Raw genomic sequence first — 23,989 nt, 5'->3', positions numbered from 1 at the left:
CATCACCCTGCACAGACAACACCCTGCACAGACAACACTCTGCATAGCCTGCTTGTACGTCCACTTTGAGGCAGTCACTGGTGCGGTGTAATTCATGGAATCCTAACTCTGTATCTGATCCTTTTAGAGTCACTACTGAGAGCAGTAATCTAGGACATTCAGACCCCTTGCCCACTCTAGATGGTTTCTTCACCGTTTCTTGCAGCATAGATATTGTGTATGTGAGTGCTGCTTTGTGGGGAAGGGGAAGAGAAAGCCAACATTTACTCAGCATCTACTTCTGTCAGGCTGTCAACTAGTATGTTCACCGGCATCATTTCATACAGCCTTATAACCCAGCAGGGCAGGCATCATGTTTCCATGTTACAGTGAAGAGGTGCTTTTGGAGTTACTTACCTAAGGGGATGGAGCTTGCATCTCTTTCAAGTCCACATGAGGACTGAGCTCAGTGGTACAGCACTTCCGTGGCTCATGTGCCTCTCTAGCTTTCACTCCCAGAACTACAAAGGTAGTGTCTTAATTAGCATTTAAATCCTATGACCAAAAAGTAAGTTGGGGAGGAAAGGGTTTGGCTTACACTTCAGCATTGCTGTTTATCACTGAAGGAAATCAGGAACAGGAACTCAAGCAGGGCAGGATCCCGAGGGCAGCCGCTGATGCAGAGGCCATGGAGGGGGACTGCTTACTGGCTTGCTCTCCATGGCTTGCTCAGCTTACTTTCTTATAGAACCCAGGATCAGCAGCCCAGGGATGGCACCACTCACCATGGACTGGGTCCTGCCTCATTGATCACTAAATGAGAAAATGCCTTACAGCTGGATCTCATGGAGGCCTTTCCTCAGCTGAGGCTCCTTCCTCTGATGACTCTAGCTTGTGTCAAGCTGACACACAAAACCAGCCAGTATAGGTAAGTAGGTCAGTAGATAGGTAGTTAGGTAGATTGGATGGATGAATGGATGGATGGATGGATGGATGGATGGATGGATGGATGGATGGATGGATGGATGGATGGATGGGATGGTTGGATAGATGGATGTGTGGTTGGATGGATGGATGGGATAGATGGATGGATATAGTTGATAGGTGACAGATATATAGACATAGTCTAAAGCACAAGGCAGCCCCTCTCTGCTCCCCTAGACTGTAGATGAGCAACTGCTTTAGAAGGACTGTGTTTTCTTCCTCTGGAACTCCTTAGTCCAGTTTGCTGTGACATTCTTAATAAAGTCGTGACACCCTTATTAAAACTGTGACAAGCTGTGACTTGGAGTTGAGCAGGAGGCATTCTCCCTGATGCCTGTGGACGAATGGACGTGTTTGAATGTTTCCTTATTGTAGAACCAGGCCAGGTGGTGGGAAGCTGTAGACCTGTGTCAACTAAATCTCACTTAACTCATTGAAACCTTTGGAACTTGTTGAAAACAAGGTGTGTGTGTGTGTGTGTGTGTGTGTGTGTGTGTGTGTGTGTGTGTGTGTGTGTGCATGTATGTGTACATGTGGTATGATCTGTGCCTGTGAATGGGGAGGCCAGAGAAGGATGTTGAGTGTTCCCTAACACTCTCGGCTGTATTCCCACGAGACAGGATCTCTCATAGAGCCTGGAACTTGCTGTTTTCCAGCACGACTGGTTGGACAGCAGGCCCCAGCAGTCCTCTCGGAGACTTACACCGCCACACCTGGCTCTTAGGTTGGTGCTGGAGATGTGGCTCAGGCCCTCGTACGTGTGCTGCAAGTGCTCTTCCTGGGCCACCACTCACTGCACCCCCTCTGCCTTGTTTTCTGAGGTGGGATCTCTCCCTGAACCTGAGCTAGACGAGCCAGCCAGCCTCAGGAATCCTCTAGTTTCTGCCCGCCAGGCCGGGGGTTACAGGCAGCCGCTCTGTGTCCATCTTTTCCCATGGATGCTGGAGATAGAAACTCAGTGCTCCTCTGAGGGTTTCACTGGCGGAGTCGTCTCTGGAAGCATGGTTCTTTTTCTGTGCAGTCCGGCTGCATGATGAGGTGCGTGGGGTGAGAGGTGCATTGTAAATACCACGTGTTACACTTCACTGGCAGCTGTGAGGCATACTAACAGACACACTAACGGTGTGAACAAGCATACTAACAGCTCGGTAAAGTTGGGGCCTTTTATGGATGGGACATTTGCCAAAGGCTCGGGAGCTCCACCCTGCTCCTGTGTGCTGAGTGGCTTGCTGGCCGTGTTCACTTTTTCTCTATTCTGTCCTCACCCATTCCCTCCCTGGGTGAGCAAAAGAACCCAAGGCCTGACTGAGGAACCTGTCTTTGTAACCAGAAAGCCCACCAGGCTGGACCCGGTCATCCTGGTTGGCAGGTGTGTTTCCAGGCCTTCCCTAGACACATGGTTTTTTTTTTTAAATCCTCTTTTCTTGAACTGTTTGTTTGTGTAGGGAAGTTGAGCTAAAAGACAGATGACAAACGTCTGCAGAGAGTCCTCCCCCATCACATTATGCCTAATGTTCCTGCCTCTGAGGTGGGATGGTGGTGTGGCATTGTGCCCGCTGTAATCATTTGTCCATTAGTGGTCTCTGGAAATGTCTTTGACCTCTTTGGTTTCTGTGGAAACTCAGGAATTGCTCAGGGTCCCTCTGTGGCTTCTATTTCTGTTTATTATCAAGAACAGGGCGTGAAGCCTGTGTTTGTGGTGTGTGGAGAGGTATGAGGTACAGTTACACATTGGACAGACAAGGGTGTTAGGAGATCACCCATCACCTCAGAGGTTGCTCAAAAGGGTTCAAATTTAAATCAATATACGATATTTTTTTTCTTTTCGTTTTTCAAGTTCTGACCATAGGCATTGAGGGTTGTTTCATGACCAAGAAATGAAAGTTGACATTATTGAGTACCACTCAGTGTTTTCATTATTTCTTGTGTAGTTCATGGGTTTTCCCAGTGTTAGGAGAAAAATTACAATTATTTAATACTCATTTATTTGTTGGTTTGTTCGGTGAGTGCAAGCTAGGAAACTTGGCAGAGTGAGCGCTCTCCTTCCACCATTGGCTTCCGGGTGTCCGGGAGTGAACCAGAGTCCTCAGGCTTGGTAGCAGGTGCCTTTTGCAAACTGGCTCTTTTGGCGCTCACCTCTCCTTTTTATATGAGCACGCGGAGGGTAAGACACTTGCCTAAAGTTGCAGAGTGAGACGAACCAAAGGCATCTCTACAGAAGGGCGTGGGTCCGTGGTGGTTGGAGACTGCTGATAATTTGCTTTTCCACCAGCTACACAGAGACCTGATTTTCTCAGACATTCTTTTGCTGGTATTATACCACTCTGTCACTGAGTGTGGTTTAAATCATTGGTAGACTCTAAATCAGAGTTGGGTTAACTGGTCCATGAAAAGCTTAGATTTGAGTATTAATATTGTTATGATTAGATTTGCTTCTCTATTGGGCAGAATTAAATCAGTAAATATTTGTAACAGTTTCGCATGATTCTTGTGTTGTACAGTTGTGATGTTATAACATGGAACGCACAGCAAATTTCCCTGGCGCTCGGGTTAGTTATTCTCTGAGACATAGCAGCTTGGGGCTAATAGAAAATTCAGAAGGAATTAATTTGAATATTCTAGTAAGTAAATGAATGCAGAATTTACAGTCTGGTAATTTTCACTAATTGCAGTAAGGCATTGCTATTTATTTTTTAATTTATTTTTCTAAGTATTGTCTTTTCAAAAGTAATCTTTAAAAAGCTCTAGGCCGTATCTAGGCCAAATTTGCACAGAAACGTTCCAGAGAATGAGGCTATTTGAGAAATATTGCTTGTGCATTTTCAAGACCAAAACATCCCCAGACATGTAGACTATTATCTCTTTTTCCTCCTCCTCCTCCTCCTCCAGCTAATTAGACATAATTACCCATGGGGTTTATTTTTATGATGAAATTCATAACCTCTTTAAAAATTTGGTTAGGTTCAGTGGCTCCTGGGGAGTAGGACTTGCTCTGGTTTTTTTTTTAAACCATATTGAATGTACAGTGGCATACAGCCTGTCCCTCCCTTATGTAATAGATTTGCTTGGCAATTTTCTGCTTACCATTTCATTTTATTGGAGACATAACTAGTAGGAACGTAGAGTATTATTAACATAGTTGACGTACACCCTTCAAACTCTGAGCAGGCCGCTGGCCTGTGCTTGCGCTTGTCCACAGGTATCCCGTCTCTTGGGTGGAACGGTTGGTTGGGTGCCTTTGGGATGCAGTAGTGTAGTGTGTGTAGTAAGTAGGTGCTGTGTCTGCCAGCACGTGTGTAAATACAGCCTGCAGGAGTTGGCTTTGTTCGTGAAGGCCATGGTGTTAGGGGTTTGTGCTGGGAGGAGTCACCTGGCTTTAGGGGTCCAGCATTCTTCGATGCCACCTTTAACTGGGAGCATTTGACACAGGGCAAGGTATCTGTAGTTCTTCCTAAGAATGGAGCAAGGCTGAGTTTGATCTCAGGACAGGGCATTCTGTGAGTGTATTGCCTAAGCTTATAGGTTATCCTTTGGCTTCCCTTTTCCCACTCATTCTTTTAAGAAACTTGTGGAAATTGTTGATTTCCCACTGAGATGTGTCTTCGTAAGCAATGCAGAGCTTTCCCATGCATTCACTTACATGACTTGCAGAAACTTAATGTATAGTTTAGTAACACGAATCCTCTCCACAGATAGAAAATGATTCCCACAGATTCTTCCCTACAACCCTTCCTCCACTCCTGACATCATCACTCCTGGGCCAGGCCTCCTCTAGAGTCTGGAGTACAGTAGAGTGATCTGATGTGACCCCCATCTCAGGCTTGCCTGGGTTCCGTGCTTGTGAGGGCTGTTGTAAACCAGAATGAAATGGCCCCATTGCTGATTTATAACTTAGTGAAGGCACGGAAAGATCCAGTTCTCACAGAAAGGATTTGCTTTTGGACCTCAGGGCTGATCAGATTTAGGCTACCACCTAATTCTGATTTTCACTTTCTTGTACAGTTTTATTTCTGCAGATGTACTGGTGGAGGTCTGTTGTCGTTACTTTGTCTTAAACACTGGAGGTGTGTGTGACTTTCCTAGATCAGGAGAAAGGCAGCCGCTAAGGTGGTATCCTGAAGATGCTGTGACCCTAACCCTTCTCACCCTGCTTCCCCACCCAGTTGCTGGCAGGAGGATGCAATACGTCACCTCTTCCATGCATACCATTTTTGTAGACTGCAGCCTCGTACTCTTGCACCAGAGGTGATAATTGTGCCTCTGTGAAGAAGTGTCCATTGGGCGGGCTTGTGACTGATGAGGATCACCCGAGGGTTTTGAGACGGCAAAGCTAGAAGATAGGGATCACCGACTGACACAGCCCTGCTCCAGCAGGGCTCCTGGTTGTGGGGTTGAAGTAGTGAGCAAAACATTGACTGACTAGTGATGCATTCATCTAGTCTGAAAGAAAGGGAAGTGGACTTTTTGTAACAAGGCCTTGGTGACCTCTCAAGTGAAAGGATGGTTTGCAGGTTCATAAATAATGTGGGCTGTTGGATGACTAAACCTCACAGGGAGAATTCATAGCCTGAATTTGTCTTTGGTTCCGTAAGAGCCAATGGGGCCTGCATGGAATTTGAGTGATATGTGAAAACATTCTGGGGTCCCAGCTGCAAGGTAGAAGGAGCCACAGTATTATGGAGCCTATCTGCATCAAAGGGTATTGGAAATTTCATCCCTGCCTTACACCTGGCACTCTGCTAGGCACCAGAAAGATGGAGAGAGTGTGCCAGGGATCCTCTCACCTAGAAACTCCCATCTTTGCAGGAGAAGGAGGCTAAGGGAGCAAGTGAGTTACAGGTACACACTGCCTGTATAGACTACAAAGGGAAAGGGGAAAATATCCATCCCTGGGTGTTGTTCAGAGCAGGAGAGGATCATGGGAATGGTAAGTTGAGACTTGAGTTGAGCTGTAACAGGTGAGTAGGAGATCAAGAGGACACACCAGAGCTAGCATCTCAAGCAGGGCGGGAAGCCTGAATGAGTTTTGGGACTGTGAAACAGTATGGGCCTACACCAAAACTCTCAGTGGTGACTGTATGGCTTGAGTGTTGGATGCAAGAGAGAACATTCAGAGCATAGCCCTGGAGAAGCTGACAGACCGCCTCACAAGGGCCGGGCCTTGCTAAAGCTTAAGTTGATGAACAACAGAATGGAATTTGTACTGGGATAGCTCTGAGGGGATGGATGTGAGGGCTGGCGGAGGAACAGAAGCCAGCCAGAGGATGTCATGGGCAAGAGTCCTTTGGAGAAATAACATAGTCAGACTGAAGGAGGTTCTAGAATTGTAGGAGAAGGAAGCAAAGCCCGGCAGCCTACTGGAGCTGCAGGGAAGATGGGGGGGTGGGGTGGATAATGAGTTTCTGTAGGGTAAGAAGAACCATGTCTTTATTTTACGTGGCACCAGCTGCTTCTAATCAAGGATTAGTGGGGTACTACCCTTCCCAAACAGAGATGACAAGATCCTTGTACCCCACAGACCTGCTTACCAAATGTGTGGTGCAGTGGTCGGCCACAGCTTTCTACCATGTGATAGGAAGTCCATTTGGAATAAATTGCATAACCAGCTGGTGTGCCAATAGTTCTCTGTGTAAAAGCTTGGTATGATGGGAGTCCGTGTAACTTTCCTTCTGTAACAGTAGCTGGTAATTCTTTCCTAATGTCAACTGTCTGGGGTCACAAAGCTTCATTTTCTCAAGTTGTGAATATGAGCTAGTAATATTGCCTTGAAAGTTTGTGGTGGGTATTGAATAAGGTCTCTGCAGCTTAAAAAAAAAAAAAGAGTGACAAAAACAGCTAGTGAATGTCACTGATGTCTTTTCTCCCCACAAAGGCAATTGGAAGCCAAACTCCTTTTCTCCATTGTTGGGCTCCACTGACTGGGGACCCGGAGAGCAGTATAAAAGTATAATGTGGAGTTATACAAGCATTTAAGTTCTTTGAGGCGAATTCAATGAAATGCTTGAAGAAAAAGGCATTTTATTATCCCTGTTTGACCCCCCCCACCCTCAACCCCCTTCTTGCTGCAGGACGTCAGCTGCAATGAGATCACAGCCTTGCCCCAGCAGATAGGCCAGCTGAAGTCTCTACGAGAACTGAACGTCCGAAGAAATTACCTTAAGGTTTTACCACCAGGTAAGAGAGAGGAGGGCAAGATGAAGAGAATGCGGGAAATGTCACTCTTCCCATTCACTTCTGTGAGGGGTGGTGGGTCTGGTGTTAACAGCTCACTGGTTGCTATTGATAATTTGAATCTCACTGGCAGATATCAGAACAATGTTCAAGCTGTAGTTTGAATCAAGGCTACAGCAACACAACCATTAGTGGGATGCATGTTAGCTTTCTAGGGCTTGTGGCAGAATATTATTTTAAAGTGTGTCATTTTTGTTTATGTTATATTTGTTTAACTCTATGAAGCTGTTTTACTGTCTAAAACACCTGATGGCCTAATAAAGAGCTGAACAGCCAATAGCAATGCAGGAGAAAGGATAGGCGGGCTGGCAGGCAGAAAGAATAGAAAGAAAAATTTGGGAGCAAAGGAAGAAGCAGCCAGAGAAAGAGAGGATGTCAGGAGCCAGTTACACAGCCAGCCATGGAGTAAGAGTTTAAGGTTACAGAAGTAAGAAAAGGAAAAAGCCCAGAGGCAAAATGTAGATGGGATAATTTAAGAAAAGCTGGCTAGAAGCAAGCCAAGCTAAGGCCGAGCATTCATAAACAATAATAAGACTCTATGGGTAATTTTTTGGGGGGGCTGGGTGTTGAACCTCCCAAAAGAGTAAAAAAGCAAAAACAAACAACAAGGGCTGCTATGAAAAGGACCACAGAGACGGTGGCTCAAATGACAGAAATGCGTCTCTTCACCATTCTGGAGGCTGGAAGCATGAGATGAAGGTACGGACTGGGTTATTCCTTCCAAGGCCTTTTCCCATGACTCACAGATGGTCTTCTTCCTGTGTCCTCAGAGCCTCTCACTATTTATGTCCGTGTCCTGATCTCTTTCAGCTGTTATACCAGAGGATGGGAGGTCTAATCATAATGACCTCAGTGTCACTTAATTACCCCTTTAAAGACCTCATCTCCAAATACCATTAAATGATCGGGGTTAGGATTTCTATATCTGAATTTTGGGGTGAGGGACTTGGCTAATCCATAACATGGTGGAATGCATTCTTTTGGGGAACATGTCCATGTTTTCCAGAACATGAACATCAAAGAGTCTGGAGGGGACAAGTGGGGCAGTAGACCCTGGCTATCAGGGTCTCTAGCTTTGGGGTCTGGGAACACTGGTTGAGAACCCACAATATCTACACTCCACCTCTAGGGGAGGGCGACGCTACTGCTGAGTCACCCTTGAACTGGGGTCGCTCTGATCAGTACTGGTGATGCCCCTAAAGCTTTGGCATGGACACTTGTCACAGTATCTATCCCCCAGACAGCCCTGCGTGGGCTCTTGCAGTAGTATGTCTCACGGGTCCAGGGCATGAGGGTTTAAGCATAAAGACATATTTACTTAGAAGTTGTTAGTGCGTAAGGGGTATTGGGGGGATAGCTTCGTGTGTAAAGTGCTGGTCCCCAAAACATAAAAATGTAAGTTTGGTTCACCAGCACTCACAGAAATGCCAGGTACGAGCTTGGCAGAGTGCACCTGCAGCCCTAGCACTGAAGAGGTGTGGAGATAAATGGATCCCTGGAGCTCATTGGCAGGCAGCCTGGCCAAATCAGTGGGCTACATGTAGGTTCAGTGAGAGACTGGCCTCGTGAGCATTAACTGTCGACATGACATGACCCAGAGTCACCCGAGAAGAGTCTCAGAGTCGTCTTTATCAGGTTGGTTTGTGGGCATTTATATGAGGGATGGTCTTGATGGCCGATTGCTGTAGGAGGGTCCATCTCACTGTGGGTGGCACCATCCCTAGGCAGGTGGTCCTGGGCTGTGTAAGAAAGGCAGCAGAGAGAAACACAGCAAGCAGCATTCCTCCATGGCTTCTGTTTCAAGTTTCTGCTTCAGTTTGTACCCTGGCCTCTTTCACCATGGACTGTGCGACCTGGAAGATAGAGTAAGTCTTCTCCTCCCTTAACTTGCTTTTCACCAGAGTGTGTTATCACAGCAACGGGAGAGAGAGAGAAGAGCAGGGATCCTGTCTCAGATATGAAAACAAGTCAGAACAAACAAAAGTGAGAGCCATAAAGACACCTGACGACAAACTCCGCCTCTCACCTGTTCACACATGTACATGGAAAGTGTGCATGCACACGTGGCACGCACACAGTTTAATTTCATTTCTGTTTCTGTGATAAGACACCCTGATAAGAAGCAACTCAAGGGAAAGCGATTATTTTAGCTCATAGTTCCAGGTTACAGTCTGTCATGTGAGGAAATCAGGCGGGAGGAACATGAGGGAGCTGGTCACATGCATAGTCAGTCCAGAGAAAGAATGTTTGCTTGTTTATACTGAGTTCATTTCTCCATTAGTACATAGCTCATAGTACATACTCCCTCTGTAGTGAATGGTGCTGCCCACAGTGGGCTGGATCTTCCCATATTAACTAACTTTGGTAAGACAATTAAAGCTAACCATCACAACACACATGCCACACACACTGGTCAGGGGCCAGGAGATGAGAAGCAGAAGGCCAAGTACTTCTTCAAAACATACTCTACTTTCCAAAGACCACGTTGATGTCCATAGATTTTGTTTAAGGGCCCTCTGGTGTCCAGGATACACGTTACAAATCTTAATAGTTCTTTGAGAGTTTCATACAACATGTTTTGATTCTATTACTCCCCCTTCCCCAGCTTCTTACCAAACACTGACTTCCTATCAGCCAACTTTGTGTCCTTTTTTTTTTTTTAACTCAAGACCAATTTGTACTACCCAATTACTCTCGGATGTGTAGCCTTCCATGGGAGCATAGTCAATTTACCTGGGGCTACACTTTTTAGATAAAATTGTCTCTCTCTCTCCTAGCAGCTAACATTCACAAATAACTCCATGGCTAGGGGTGGGATTTTCTGCCCACTTTCCATCTCCTTGCTGGGTTTGGTCTTGCATAGGTTTTGTGTATGCTGTTGTAGCTGCAGCAGATTCATATGTTAAGCTGCCCTGCTGTATCCAGAGATCATTATTCCCTTGTAGTTATCCCCCTGCCTCTGCGTGTTACACTCTTCTCACCCTCTCCTTCCCAATGATCCCCAAGCTTTGGGAGGAGAAGAAGGTGGAGTATTTATGTCCCACTTGGGGCTGAGTCTCTTAGGGTTTAGAGATGCACTGGACTATGGATATAACAATAAGTTATTAGGAGTCAACGACAATTTTTAGCAGAATAATAATAGTAGATTCTACCCCAGGACCTATTACCTGTCTAACCATAGGTTGTTGGCCCCATTTTTAATGGTGCTAGATATGGGTTTCATCTTGTAGGGTGGACTTAAATCCAATCAGAAAGTGGTTGGTTATTTGCATGATGTCTGAGCCACCATTGTACAAGTGGGCGTGGCTTGCCAGACCAGTCATTATAATTCCCAGGGTTCATACCTGGGTAAGGTTGAAGATTCCTTTTTTCCTCAGGTAGCATGCACAGCACTTTCAAGCTCTGTGAATGCTGGCTAGTAGGGATGACGCTTCCAGGTCAGTACCGGCTAGATTTAGCTATGTTCTATAACTTAAGCGTGCTGCCCCATTACAGGTTATCAGGTAACCCCTTTTTAACTCTTCTTATGTAAGCACATCGATGCATTTAGGAAGCTTCTGCAATAGCAAGTTTCCGTGACTCTTTTGAAAGGCATCTCAGTGCAGAAGTGTACACCTGGAAGCAGCAGGCATCCAGCTCATGTGGCATTTGTTAGTGTGGTGTTTGGAAAACTGCCTGAGCTTTGCCATCCTGTTACTGCTTTCTTGTTCAAGACATGGGAACAGCTTCTGAAGCAGTGTGGGGAATCTTTGTAAAATGCGCTGCGCTTGATGGTGGAGGGCGCCGGTGTTTTCCCCCTGGCTCATGTTGGCTTGCATTCGAAGAAGAATTAGAAACTACCTCCATGTAGGACTCATTGCCTTATCTGAGATGAGCTCATATAACGAGATTTCCCTTTTCCACTGGCTCCTGCGCAGTCTCATTTCCTTGAGTGTATAAAACTATTTTCCTGCCAGGCGGTGGTGGCGCACACCTTTAACCCCAGCACTTGGGGGGCAGAGGCAGGCGGATCTCTGTGAGTTCAAGGCCAGCCTGGTTGACAGAGTTCCAAGACAGGTTCCAAAGCTACATTTGGGAACCCTGCCTTGAAAAACCACCACCACCACCAACAACAAAAGCCCTATTTCTCCTAATAATCATAACTGCAAATAAAAGTAATTATAACTCCAAACAAAATTTTAATTCACAGCACATCTGCACAGTATAGCCTTTCAGGCTTGCTATTAAGAAGCCCCTCTGCATTTAAGCGCCTGTGATAATCATTGTGACAATGTCATAAATAATTGAACCCATTTCCAGAAGGGAAAAACCAGTGACATCATTGTGTGGCGACAGTGTGGCACCTGGGAAGAGAGCACACGTGCCGAGCCTGGTTTGCGTTTCTCTGACCATTTTCTCTCCCACCTTAAGAACATTCTTTTCCCTAAAAAAAAAAAAAAACAAAAAAAAGCAAAAAAAACCATAGGTTACACCTGCCTCTGCCTTTCCATAATTATGTTTTCTCGGCTTTGATGTTTTAAAATACACCCAAAGCTAAAATGTAAGTTTACTGGAATGTCCTTTTTAAAAAGGGGAAAAAAAATCTGAATATCAAGTTTCTGTCTCAGCCTGGAGAACCCCGTTGACGAGGGTGTTGATGCCACTGGGCAGCCCATCAGTGACCTCCCATCTTTAATTACATTTTCTCTCTTGGGGAATCTCTCCTCATATGTTTTTAATTTGAGGAGGGGGAAAATAATAGAAGTTTGCAGCCCAGTTACCCCAGTCAGTGTTGTGTGGTTTTACAGCTGAGGTAGTGGGGAGGCCATGCTTCCTTCTTTTAGGACAGGATGGCGGGGAACTGACGCAGCTAGTCATTGCCTCTCTTGGAATGGAGAGAGGTGTAGAGTTCTTCCTCCTCTTCCACCTCCCGCACCTTCCTCTCGTCTTCTTTCCCCTTTCCCTCCCTCCCCCGCTGCCTTTCTCCTGCTCTGTTCTTCCTCTTCTTCTTTTCCTCCATTCCTCTTTTCCTTTTCTTCCTCTTCCTGTTTGCCTCCCTCTTCCTGTTTTGCTGCTTCTCCACTTCCTCTTTTCCCCCTTCTTGCCTCGCCTCCTTCCTTTACCTGTTCTGCCTCTTGATCCTTCCTGGATCAGCCTTGCAAGGTGGTCGTTATGGTCATTACCTCCTATGCATTACTGCTGTAAGACCGCCGAGTTCTCATTCCTGACACCACTGAGTGTTGGAACCCGTGGACAAGGCAGTGGCATCCTTACCTGTTCGCCTGTGAGTTCTCCACTCCCCTGAACGGTCCCCTGCTCGCGCTTCCTAGTCTTCGTTTTAATTGGTAAAGAATTGCTGGGAACGCTTGCTACATAATAGCTATTGTCTGAAAAGCCCCATTTCTTCTAGCAAAGGAGTCATAAAAGCCATGGCCCACAGAACACAGGGTGCCATTAAATTTTGGCCCTGGTGAGACCGCTTAACTCTGAAGTCACCCTGCCCTGGAAACCCCAATCCTTAGCTGACCTACACACTGTAACATACAAGTTCGTTTGTTTGTTTTGGGTCACATTGACACACGGTCAGGTCATCTGGGAAGAGATCCTCAGTTGAGAAAATGCCTTCATCAGATTAGCTTGTTGGCAAGTCTGTGGAGGCATTTTCTTGACTGGGGAGCTCCAGCCCCCTGTGGGTATTACCCCACCTTGGCGGGTGGTCCTGGGTTCTAGGGGGAAAGCAGGCTGAACAAGCCTTGAGGAGCAAGCCTGTAAGCAGCGTTCCTCCATGGCTTCTGCATCAGCTCCTGCCTCCAGGTTCCCGCCCTGCCTTCCCTTCATGATGGACTGAAGGTGTAAGCTGAAGTACGCCCTTTCCTCCCCAGGTTGTTTTTGGCCGTGGTGTCTCTCACAGCAGTAGAGACACTAGGGCAGGGTCCTCCTGTGGCTGGTGTTACTATGGCAGGGTCCTGCTATGGCAGGTCCTAATTTCCCTTTCCTTTCAGCCTAGCTGCCCCCGTGACTCCTCCCAGCCACATCAGAACAACCTTTGGGAGTATGTATGGCCTGAGACTCGGGGCTGCCCCCCCCTGGGGATTGGAGCTGCTCGGGGCAGTGTGGGCATACAGATTCCTTGGCATATGTTTTGAAATACAATTCCCAAGTTTTTCCTTTAGAGCATGCACGGACTTCACTTGGAAACCTGGGAGCTGGGTGTTCTTCATCCTTCTAGAGTTCTGGTCTCATTAGTCCATTCTGGAAGACCGAGTGCTGCAGTGAGGCATGAATGAAGGAAAGCCCCTAACATTCCCAGGGCCTTGAGTTCTGAGAAGACGCTGCTCTCACCCCAAGGGAGTAGTGTTGGGTGAGCTAAAGTAGTCTGTAGAGTTGACTGAAAGCCTCGGCCATGTGGTGGAGCAGGCTGGTGCCCTTTCCTTCAGGTCCTCTCCCTAGCCATCTTCTCTTTTAGAAGGCCGGAAGTATTCGAATCCACTCTGTTTTAGCCTTTAACAGCTCCCATACCCAAAGTGCGGGGCACTGTTCTCAAGTGACCCCACAGTAGTCACCACCCAGCCAGCTCTGAGATCTGCCAGCGTCACCCTAGGTTCTGGCATGGCTCAGCCTCCCTTGGCTCTCTGGGGATTTGACTTCATTCCTAGCAGCTGCCAGTTTGGGTCTGAATGCTTGAAATTGCTGAGTGCTTACTGTGCCGCTGGGTGGGAAGCTCAGGCTAAATGCAGCGTCTTCTCCTGTGAGCTGCCCCGTGGACGGCTTCAGAGGCCACAGAATGAAGCCCAGCCAGATCGGAATTATGGGGCCTTTTGGAAAATCCTAAATTAGTTAGCACTAGGAAAACAAACAAAACAAAAAACAAACAGACAAACAAAAACCAACCTCTGAGATAATCAGGAACATATTTGCGGAAACTCTCTCTGGGCCTGTGCCAACTCAGTGACAGTGAATAGAGAAGGGTTTTCTGTAATTGGCAAACATTCATGGTCAGCAAGTGCTTCAGGAAAATGAGCTACAGTTAGAACAAACATGTTCTGTGTGGCATGGCTCATTCAGTCCCTTCGCTGGAAGAAAAACTGGCTCTTCGGATAATGTGAATGGCAAGCGTTCCCAGTACGGTCTGTAATGACTGAGCATCCAGGGAAAGGTTTCCCCCATCCGGGGAAATACTTCATACACGTGCCATGTATTCCTAACATTAGCACAGCTTACTTTTGATTCTGCCGAACAGCTCATCTCCAGTTACACAGAAAGTTATTTTTCGAGTGTGGGGCCACTTGATCCTGCTGTTTCCTGAGATCATTCTTGCTTTATTAATTTTCCCCCTTTTCTCTATCATTTCAGAACTCGTAGATCTCCCCTTGGTCAAGTTTGACTTTTCCTGCAACAAAGTTCTGGTGATCCCCATCTGCTTTAGAGAGATGAAGCAGTTACAAGTGCTCCTGCTGGAGAACAACCCTCTCCAGTCTCCTCCGGCTCAGGTGAGGACTCGGCCAGAGCCGCGGCCAGGCCTGTGCAGAGCGGCACAGTGAGTCGTCACAGAACCCCTGCTCCGGGACCCTCTGCACACCCCAAACTGCACTCAGCATGATGAGATGCAGTCAGCACCCCCCGACAGCAGAACTTTAAGTAAATCTGACTAATAGATTGCCTCAAGCTGCATCACATCTGTGCCCACATCTGTGTTACCGTTTTTTTTGAGTGATCCAAGGCCAGAATTACAGGTTTGATAATATACCACTCAGTCATACATTTGAAGCTTTTTCATAGAGTATATGGGCCACAAAGCGGGTAATATATTCGTTAGCTGGGAAAACAGAATTTAAACGTCTTAAAAATGATTGTTGATATTTTTGAGACGGGGAATCAAACGTAAAACTGTGAAAACGCTACAAAGTATATATGTTTCTGCATACAAATGAAATTATTTTACAATTTATTTTGTTTTTAAACAGCATAATGGCTTATTAAATCTATGATTATCTTTTCAACTTTTAATTGCTCTCTGTGAACTTGAATATAATTGTGGTTTTTTTCACCTTTTGAGTTGGACTATTACCAATATTGTCTGATTTTTATAAATCTTACACTATTGTCATTTAAATATGTTTTTGTTAGAATTTAGTAGTTGCAAAAGCTTAGGGATTTCTTGAGCATGATTTTCTGTTCAAAGTAGAATTTGGAGTGAACTGTCCTGAGAATTCTTATGTGTTTAGTATCCATTGTTAGGGTGTTACTCACCATGACGTTCTGAAGATTAAATTACATGGTCAGGGACCTGGAACTTACATTTTGTTTTCTCACTGAGAAGTAAATATGCATTACTGATTTCTCCACAGATTTGCACAAAAGGCAAAGTGCACATATTTAAGTATCTGAGTATACAAGCATGCCAGATTAAGACGACTGACCCCCTCTACCTCCACGCCATGGAGAGGCCTCATTTACACCAGCATGTAGAAGACAGGTGAGTTAAAGCCTTCCTCCCTGAGAGAGCCTGCTTAGAGTGTGCTTAGCCACAGCTGCCCAGATGACTGGAAGCCAGAATCCATCTGTGTGATTCACATGTATGACTTTGAGCTTGAGAAAATCATGGCATACAAAAAATGGATGCTAGAGAGAATCGCTAATATCTCTAATCTACCTTCTCATCGATAATCAGTTCTTCCTGAACACATGTGTAGATGCTCATAAACAAGATTTATAATGGATGTTTATGCTTACAATTAGCATGGCTATATCAAATTATTATGGTAAAACGTACATTTTTTTTAAAATTGGTGTTATTAAGCTGGGCATGGTAGCATACACCTGTGATGTCGGTATTTAGGAGACAGAGGAAAGAGGATCATGAATTTAGGTCATATTGTAGGTCATATTTGTAGGAGTTATCAATTTTCTGTATACCTACACTGTTAGTTGTGTATTAATATTGTTAAGACCCGTGGGCTTCAGTTTTTAAGATGCAGTGTGGAAAATTTTCCCATTTCTTGTTTCATGTGAAATTGTTAGAATCTGTTCAAGCATCCTTGGGCCATTTTGTGCTGTAAGACAGGCCATGAGCATCCAGAGAACAGAGTTACCACAGTGACACTAAAGAAATAGATTCTTCCTGAGGCTTCTCCAGGGCAGGGATCATTTGCTTTGCTTTTTGCTAAACAGGGTGACTTGAAATTTCATGCCACCTTAATGGCATTTTCAAAATAATGCTTTAAATATATTTTGATTATTTTAAATTTATATTACCAGGTATAGTTAATCACAGGAAAGGTTTTCAAAATGATTGAAAATAATGTTTTATTACCTATGAGATAAAAACAATTATATAATCTTACTGTTTCTATATATGTACCAATAAAATAAAATTGGTAACTGTTTCAAAGAAATAACTTGTCCCTCAGAGGAGGAAGCCCAGAATACAAAGAATTTCTGATGTTCTCAGGAGGCGTGTATAGTTTTCATCATGCCCATATCTTAATAGTTCTTAGAACTAGACTGATTTGTTGCCACATAATAATAATTACAATGATAATGATAAATTTTATATAATGAAGTTATTACATTTTAATTGGTATTTCTTGGGGTCAATTTTATGATTTTTCATTTTTTTTTCCTAAACAAATTCAATGATGATGACATCTACCCAGTAAGAAGGATTCTGATTCCGGAGTTGGAAGTGACAATGGAGATAAGCGGTTGTCTGCCACCGAGGTAAATGTGGTGACACATTATTGTCCTTTGTTCTGGGTCCATCTGTCTGTGTCCACTAAAGTCTTTTTCTGGAGAAAGCCACTGGCACATTTGAATGATTTGAATTGACAGTTTAATCACATTTGTGATCATGGCTCGGAACCCCTAAGGGTTACGCAAATATTAGCTGCTGTCGCTCTGCAGATCTTATTATTTTGGAAGTAACTCAAAAATTGGGTCACTGTCTTTTCCTTTTTCCACTCCCACATTATGTAGAATATTCTTCAACACTAAGTAAACATTATGAACGGACCAAGTCCTGTACAAGTATGAAGCACTTTTATAAATAAATATACCTGTCTTTAACAGTAACTTAGGGAAGCGTGGTTATGAATATTCAGAAATGTTAAGGAATCAAATGTGCATTGGGTTTGAGTGGCTTATTTGCTGAAATGTTTGTAACCAGCCATTGCATTTTTAAAATGTTTAAGTTAACATGTGTGTTCAGAGGGTACATATGTGTCTCAACATGTATAGAGGTTAGAAGGCAATGTGCTGGAGTCAATTCCTTCCTTCCACCGTGTGGCTTCCTGAGATTGAGCTCAGGAGGTCATCAGACTTGGCACCAAGTTCCTTTACTGGTGAGCCATCTCACTGGACCTTACCTACAGTTTTTAAAACAATATTTATATTTCTGGTACTTCAGCTGTGTTCTGTTCAGAAAACTAAATTTATTTGTAAGCTCAGCCAAATCAATCTGGCATGATCGAACTTCCTCTAGTGATGGAGCACACTATCCGTGACTTTTGTTTGTTTGTTTTTTGAGACAGGGTTTCTCTGTCTAGCCCTGGCTGTCTTAGAACTCTATGTAGACCAGGCTGGCCTTGAACTCAGAGATCTACCTGCCTCTGCCTCCTGAGTGCTGGGATTAAAGGCATGTGCCACACTGCTTAGCCACCATTCATGTCTTTATTGCCTCATGTATGGTCTGTTAGATGCACACGATACCCCTGCGGTCACAATGATTAGATCCATTACTTCATCTAAAGAAAACACATTTTTATTGAATGTGATTTGAGGGCATTTTTTTTTTCCAATTCTCTTCTGGTTTTGAGCTTTAGCAAGCAGAAAAGTTTATTTCCAATAAAACGTGCTATAAAGTAGCATATTTAAAAACAAAACAACCTAAAATTTGGTGGCTAGGGGGATGGGTTGGTTAGTCTTGTAAAATGCTTTCCATGCAAGGGTGAGGACTGGAGTTCGATCCCCAGAGCCGCTGGAAAAGGCAGGCCCAGAAGTCCAAGCCAGCAATCCCACTGTGAGGAAGAGAGGCAAGAGGAGCCCCGGAGCTGCAGGGCAGCCAGCCCAGCCAAATCGGGGGATCCGGGTTCAGTGAGGGGACCCTGGCTCAAGAAGAGTGTGGAGAGGGACGGAGGGAGATTCCCAGCATTGACCTTTGGCCTCCACATGCTACACACACAGGAAATCATGCATCCATGCGCGCGCGCGCGCACACACACACACACACACACACACACACACACACACACACACACACAAATTAAAATTCCTCAACATTTTTCTGATGAAGAATTTTTTTCTTTTTTTACATTTTTGAAGAAGAATTAGTAGGAAGAAAAAGGCGAGTTGGCTGTGGTTCCTGGGTGGGGTGGGAATGCCGAACACATTGCTTTTCTATGTTACAGTCTATTTAACCCCTTGGACTTCATGAAAACTCCTCAGTCCCCTCAAATGGACCATTGTTGCGGACACTACCCACCCTGGGCTTATTTTCCATTAAATTGAAACAAGCTCTCCTTTATCTCTCTTCTAAGAGTAATTAAATTCATTAATAAAACATCACACAAAGAGCTTCATTATCCTTCTCTCTCTTGTAAGTAGGATGCTAATAGCATTCTGAAGAGCGCCCGAGGATTTGCTCTCCCCCTTTAATTAAACGCATATCTTTGGACTTCTGCTAACTGTAAGGGTAGGAGGTGGATGGAGGGGAAAGGGGACTGTAGAAATGATTATAATTCAGTAGAATAAAATGAATGAGTCTTCTCTTTGCCTTTCCCATCTCACATGCTAAACTCATTGTCTAAGCACACCTAAAATACTTCTTCTTTTTTTTTTATAGTGGTAAGGTTTTGAATTATACTACATGGTGTGTTATTTTTGTAGAAGTTTTGGCCAAGATCACACCCCACTTAAACCTCTTTGTTGGGGTCAGTAGTCACCCCTGTACCTTTTCTCTGACGGTTGCCATTGTCTGATTGACTTAACATTGGTCATGAAAACAGTAAATTCATGTTCTCCCCAAGTAATTAAGGAAGAACGTGTGGGGCTCTGTGGATGTTTGTTTGCTGAGCGGAATTCCTGCTTGTCTTCTGCCCGTTTCTAAAGAGTCTGTGCATGTGTCCAAGCAAGCCACGAGGGACCAGACACACACCCGAGTGTGCTCTGGGGAGGCCCTGCTCCCTGTGGCTCGGGATGCTTGTCACTTGTCACTAAACAGCAGCACCAAAATGGAGATGGGAAAATCCATGAGGAATCTGTATCTTAACTTGTGACAGAATCACAGATTTTCTGGATACACTCCATCAGTGGTGTGGTGAAGGAGCCGGCAGAGACAAGTAACTCCCGTTACTTCATAGAAATGTGTTCTGAAAGTCGCACGGAGCACCGCTCCTTAGATACAATACCTGACAGAACTGTCGTCTACCTGGCGCTGGCTGCTTCTGTGAAACCCCAGTGTAGTTTGGTAAATTAGCCTTTTCGCCAGACCTCAGGGTGCCTTTCTTGGTAAGACTATGGCTTAGGGCTAACATGGTTGTTTGTCTACAAATATCCCCTTGTTATATTGGGTATTGCATGGTCCAGTAGTGCCTGTACCTGAAAGCTCAGGATGGGAGAAACCTAAGGAGGCTTTAGGCCAACGTATATGTGTAGAGGTGTGTGTACAGTGTTAGCACTGTAAATCTTCACTCACAGCCAGCTCCCATTCATAAAGCACAGCCTCCCCAGCTGTCCTGAAAGTCTCACTCAGATGCCCACCATCACTGGTGAACAGCCACTCTCCTGAGTTCATACATGGCCATCAGGTTGCTGTTTCCGAATTTGTATAGGTAGGATTTTTTTTTTTTTTTTTTTGAGACAGGGTTTCTCTGGGTAGCTTTGGAGTCTGTCCTGGAACTCGCTCTGTAGACCAGGCTGGTCTCGAACTCACAGAGATCCACCTGCCTCTGCCTCCCAAATGCCAGGACTGAAGGCGTGCGCCACCACTACCTGGCATGGGTAGGGTTTTTATCTCTGCTGTCTCTTACTTAATATGCTGTTTGTTAAGGTTAGGATGCCACTTTCTTACAGAGTTCTCTTTGTCTGTATGCACAAGACTTCTCTCTTGAATGACATGATTCCCTGTGTCTTTTTAGCCCTCTGATGAGGACACAGTTAGCCTCAATGTTCCCATGTCAAACATCATGGAGGAAGACCAGACCATCAAGGAGGACGCATGCCATCGTCCGACCCCAGCTAAAGGTCTGAGCGAGATGTGTGTAGAGAGCGCTTGCTTTGTGGGTTTGGACAGGGCTTACAGCACCACATACGGATGCGGAGATGGGTCAGCTTACTCTCTGTCTCTCACATACTGTGAGCCGGCTGTCATGCCCATGGGGAGGGATTTCATTTCAAGTCCTACACTCTACACAGCTCTTCCGTCTATTCGACAGGTAGGGAAACCAAGACTCGGACAGTTTAAATGGCTTGCCTGTGGTTTCACGAGCCAGCTCTGCTCTTTACAGTTAATGGAAGAGCCCTCATCCTGAAGATTACAGGAGAGTCTTTAAATTCGTTTTTGGAAAGAAAATATTGATAGGAAAGATAGGACTTAGGACAACTCTAGGTGCTGTTGTAAAATCTCCAGATCTCAGTGGCAGTCCAAATAGAAGTTAGCGGTTGGTGGATAACTGTCCTCCAAGTGTGACTGGCAGACCGATGCTCCATTCCTCACCTTTAGTGTGGACCCCCAGTGTCTCCACATCCATGTGTGTTCAGCTAGAGGGGCAGAACATGGTCGTTGTTGGGGATGGAAGGTTGTGGGCTGGGCCTAGAAGTGCCCATCCTCTATAAGACATCCTTCACTCCATGGTCACATCTAATCCACTTGGGGGGCGGAGCGGGAAATGCACTAGAGGTATGGGCTCGGGAATCTGTTTGAACGTAACCAGGTTCAGTTGGTCTTATCCGTCCCCTGTAAAGACAGAGTAGGTGGCAGCCAAGCTTCTTTGTAACTCAAGTTCTGTGACTTGTTGATAATCAAGTGATCACTGAACCCTGTAGCTAGAGTACCTGCTTAATCCTTGTAAGAGTCATACTGTCATAGATCATTGTGGCAGTATTTTGCTGGCTCTTGTTTGTTCAATGACTTCAGAAAAATACTGAAATTAACCTTTCATGATTTGTGATAGAGAGTGGAGAATGTTGTACGAGAAGTGTAGAACTGAATCAGTGACAGATCAAATCCCAGTATGATTACTTTCTTTGAAATTTTTTTTGGTTAGAGTTATTCATTTTATTTTATGTGTGGACATGTTTTGCCCACATGTATGTAAGCACACCGTGTACAGGCCTGATATCTGCAGAGGTCAGAAGAGGCCTTTGGGTCTCTTGGGGCTGGAGTTACAGATGGTTGTGAGCCACACCATGTGAGTGCTGAGTGCTGGGGATGGAACCTGAACCTGGATCCTTCATAAGAGCAACAAGCACTCTTAACTCCTGAGCCATGCCTCCAGTCCTTACAGTGTTCTTGACGATTAGAGGGCTATTTTAAAGCTACTCAAACATTTCCATGTTTTCTTTCACTTCTTAGGCCTAGGACATTTGTATTTCATTTTGTTTGTTTGAAACAAGGTCTTCCTACAATAGCCAAGGCTGGCCTGGAACACTCTTCCTGCCTCAGCTTCTCCAGTACTGGGATTGTAGATGAACGCCACCCCATCTGACTCTTAGATTTAGATGATTACTTATTTTTAAATAATTTTTAATGATTTATTTATTCTTATTTTATGTGCATTGGTGTTTTGCCAGCATATATGTCTGTGTGAGGGTGTCAGATCCCCTAGAATGGAGTTACAGACAGTTGTGAGCTGGTATGTGGGTGCTGGGAATTGAACCCGGGTCCTCTGGAAGAGCAGCCAGTGCTCTTAACCACTGAACCCTCTCTCCAGCACCATAGATTTAGAGTTTTAAATTTAGAACTCAAGGATGGCATTAAACGTAGAGACCATAATGGGAACCATACATGACCCCCAAATACAAGTGAACACTTGCATACAAATATAACTGTCACTGTATTCATTCATAGAAACCTTACAATGTGCAGTCATGGGGGTCATGTTTGAGACAAATTTTTCGAATACAATAATCTGTCACTAGTAATGTCTCCCGAGCCCCTGACATCTTTCAGGCTTCCCATTGAAAGGATGCCCTGCTTTCTCTTGTCTAGTCTTCTGTCAGTCCTCTGTGCTGTCCCTCTGTCTGTGCTCTCTCTGCTGGGACAAATGACTTCTACCCCAACATGCTCTTGCTTCTGGAGGGCCTTTCCTGAGGGTAATTCCTATTGTTGGCAGGATTCGGGGCTATGTCTAGTTGTGCCCCACGCTTTCTTAAGATGATTGGTTGCTTAAGGACAGAAGTCATTTAACCCCTCAAATGTACGTGCAGGTACATACCTAAGTGTCATGATGTTCTCTATGGAACAGCTGGTCAATACATTCTGTTGAACTTAGAATTTGAAATAATTAGCCACGTACTGCCGAGAGCATAAAACCTTTTTTAAAAAATAATTTTCTCGAGTTTTTTTAAAACATGAGAAGACATTTCATTTCTTTCTTGGGGAGCTAAACCCTGAAGCAGCCTTGTCTGCTAATACTCAGTTTGGGGTCTTGTTTATTTTGTATTTCTTCTTCTCCCACATTGAATTTTACATTCTACGGGGAAGGTAAAGTGGGATGGGGGGCGGGGGATGAAAGCAGTTGTCTGTGTGTTCAAGGACTTATGCTTTCTCTTCTGTCTTTGACGTCACGTTTTCTTCTTCTGTGTTTTCCTGACAGGAGAATTTCAGCCAAAGCCTTCCCTTTTGGGTGACAGCAACAGCCCAGGACAAGAAAGAGACCAGTTTGCTGATGGAGCAGATGCTCTCCACCCGGGATTTATGAACTATATTAAGGCAAGATTTTGCGGCTCAGTTCATTTTCCTCTGCATGGCAACCTTAGATTTCAGGTTCAGAGATTTCAGTCCAACTTCCCAGTCTCGCTTACTGTTTGCTCCCAAAGCCTTCAGCACATCTTCTCAAAGCTCACCTTGTCTGTGTCTGACATTGGGAGCTGGCCCCAACCATGCTTGTCTCTGGACTGTCTGCTTATATTTCTTTTCTTTTTCCTTTCCTTTCCTTTTTTTTCCCCTTCTTTTTCTGGTTCAGGAATTGCTCAGCTCCCTCTTCCTCACTGGGCCTCACAAGTTAGCAGGTTTCCCAGAATGACCATGCTCACTTGCAAAAGCTCAACACCATTTCATTTCCCTCAACATGTGTTAGGTGAATACTTCTTAGGTTGAGAGCCCAGGCTGAGCGTAACGTCCTTAGAACTAGAAATGTCCCAGCTCTTCAGATTTTTGAATGTTCACATTAAACATTACAAAATGAGGATCCATAATCCAAAAATCTGAAATCCAAAATGCTCCAGAAGTAGAAGCTCAAAAGGTATAAGTTTGATGGGCCAGCAAGACGGCTCTTGTATGGATGTTGGGAGAAGAATGGGAGGCAGTTCTCTCCCTCCACTAGGTGGATCCCAGGGCTTGAACTCAAATCATCAGGCTTGGCGGCAGGCACCTTGACCTACTGAGCCATCCTGCCAGCACCTCATCTGTGTTTTCTGATGATCAGTTTGGTGCTTTGACCTGGCCTGACTGATATTTTTGGGCATTAACTCCAAGGACCACCAGGAGGAAGACCAGCTGAACTTTCTTTATTCTGTTTAAGACACTAATGTGCTGTACCTTCATCATGCCCTTGAGATGGAAATAATTTGACAAGTCCATAACTGACCCCACTTCATT

At 44.9% G+C, this 23,989-nt stretch overlaps 1 protein-coding gene across 8 annotated transcripts in view; it reads left to right on the top strand.

Annotated features, from left to right (window-relative positions):
- Lrch1 (leucine rich repeats and calponin homology domain containing 1) overlaps window positions 1-23,989 on the top strand; it is a 206,246-nt gene that overhangs the window by 119,094 nt on the left and 63,163 nt on the right. For all 8 annotated transcript variants that reach the window (XM_042285157.2, XM_076545369.1, XM_076545368.1 and 5 more), the window contains exons 4-9: window positions 7,032-7,137; window positions 14,527-14,663; window positions 15,522-15,649; window positions 16,830-16,893; window positions 20,307-20,412; window positions 22,986-23,101. In XM_042285157.2, coding sequence (XP_042141091.2) covers window positions 7,032-7,137; window positions 14,527-14,663; window positions 15,522-15,649; window positions 16,830-16,893; window positions 20,307-20,412; window positions 22,986-23,101 — 657 coding nt within the window. The remainder of the gene's footprint in view (window positions 1-7,031; window positions 7,138-14,526; window positions 14,664-15,521; window positions 15,650-16,829; window positions 16,894-20,306; window positions 20,413-22,985; window positions 23,102-23,989) is intronic.

The sequence above is a fragment of the Peromyscus maniculatus genome, chromosome 9 (genome assembly GCF_049852395.1).
Source record: "Peromyscus maniculatus bairdii isolate BWxNUB_F1_BW_parent chromosome 9, HU_Pman_BW_mat_3.1, whole genome shotgun sequence".
NCBI lineage: Eukaryota > Metazoa > Chordata > Mammalia > Rodentia > Cricetidae > Peromyscus > Peromyscus maniculatus.
Note: the sequence above shows the minus strand (reverse complement) of the source record. Positions and strands in the feature narration are given on the sequence as shown.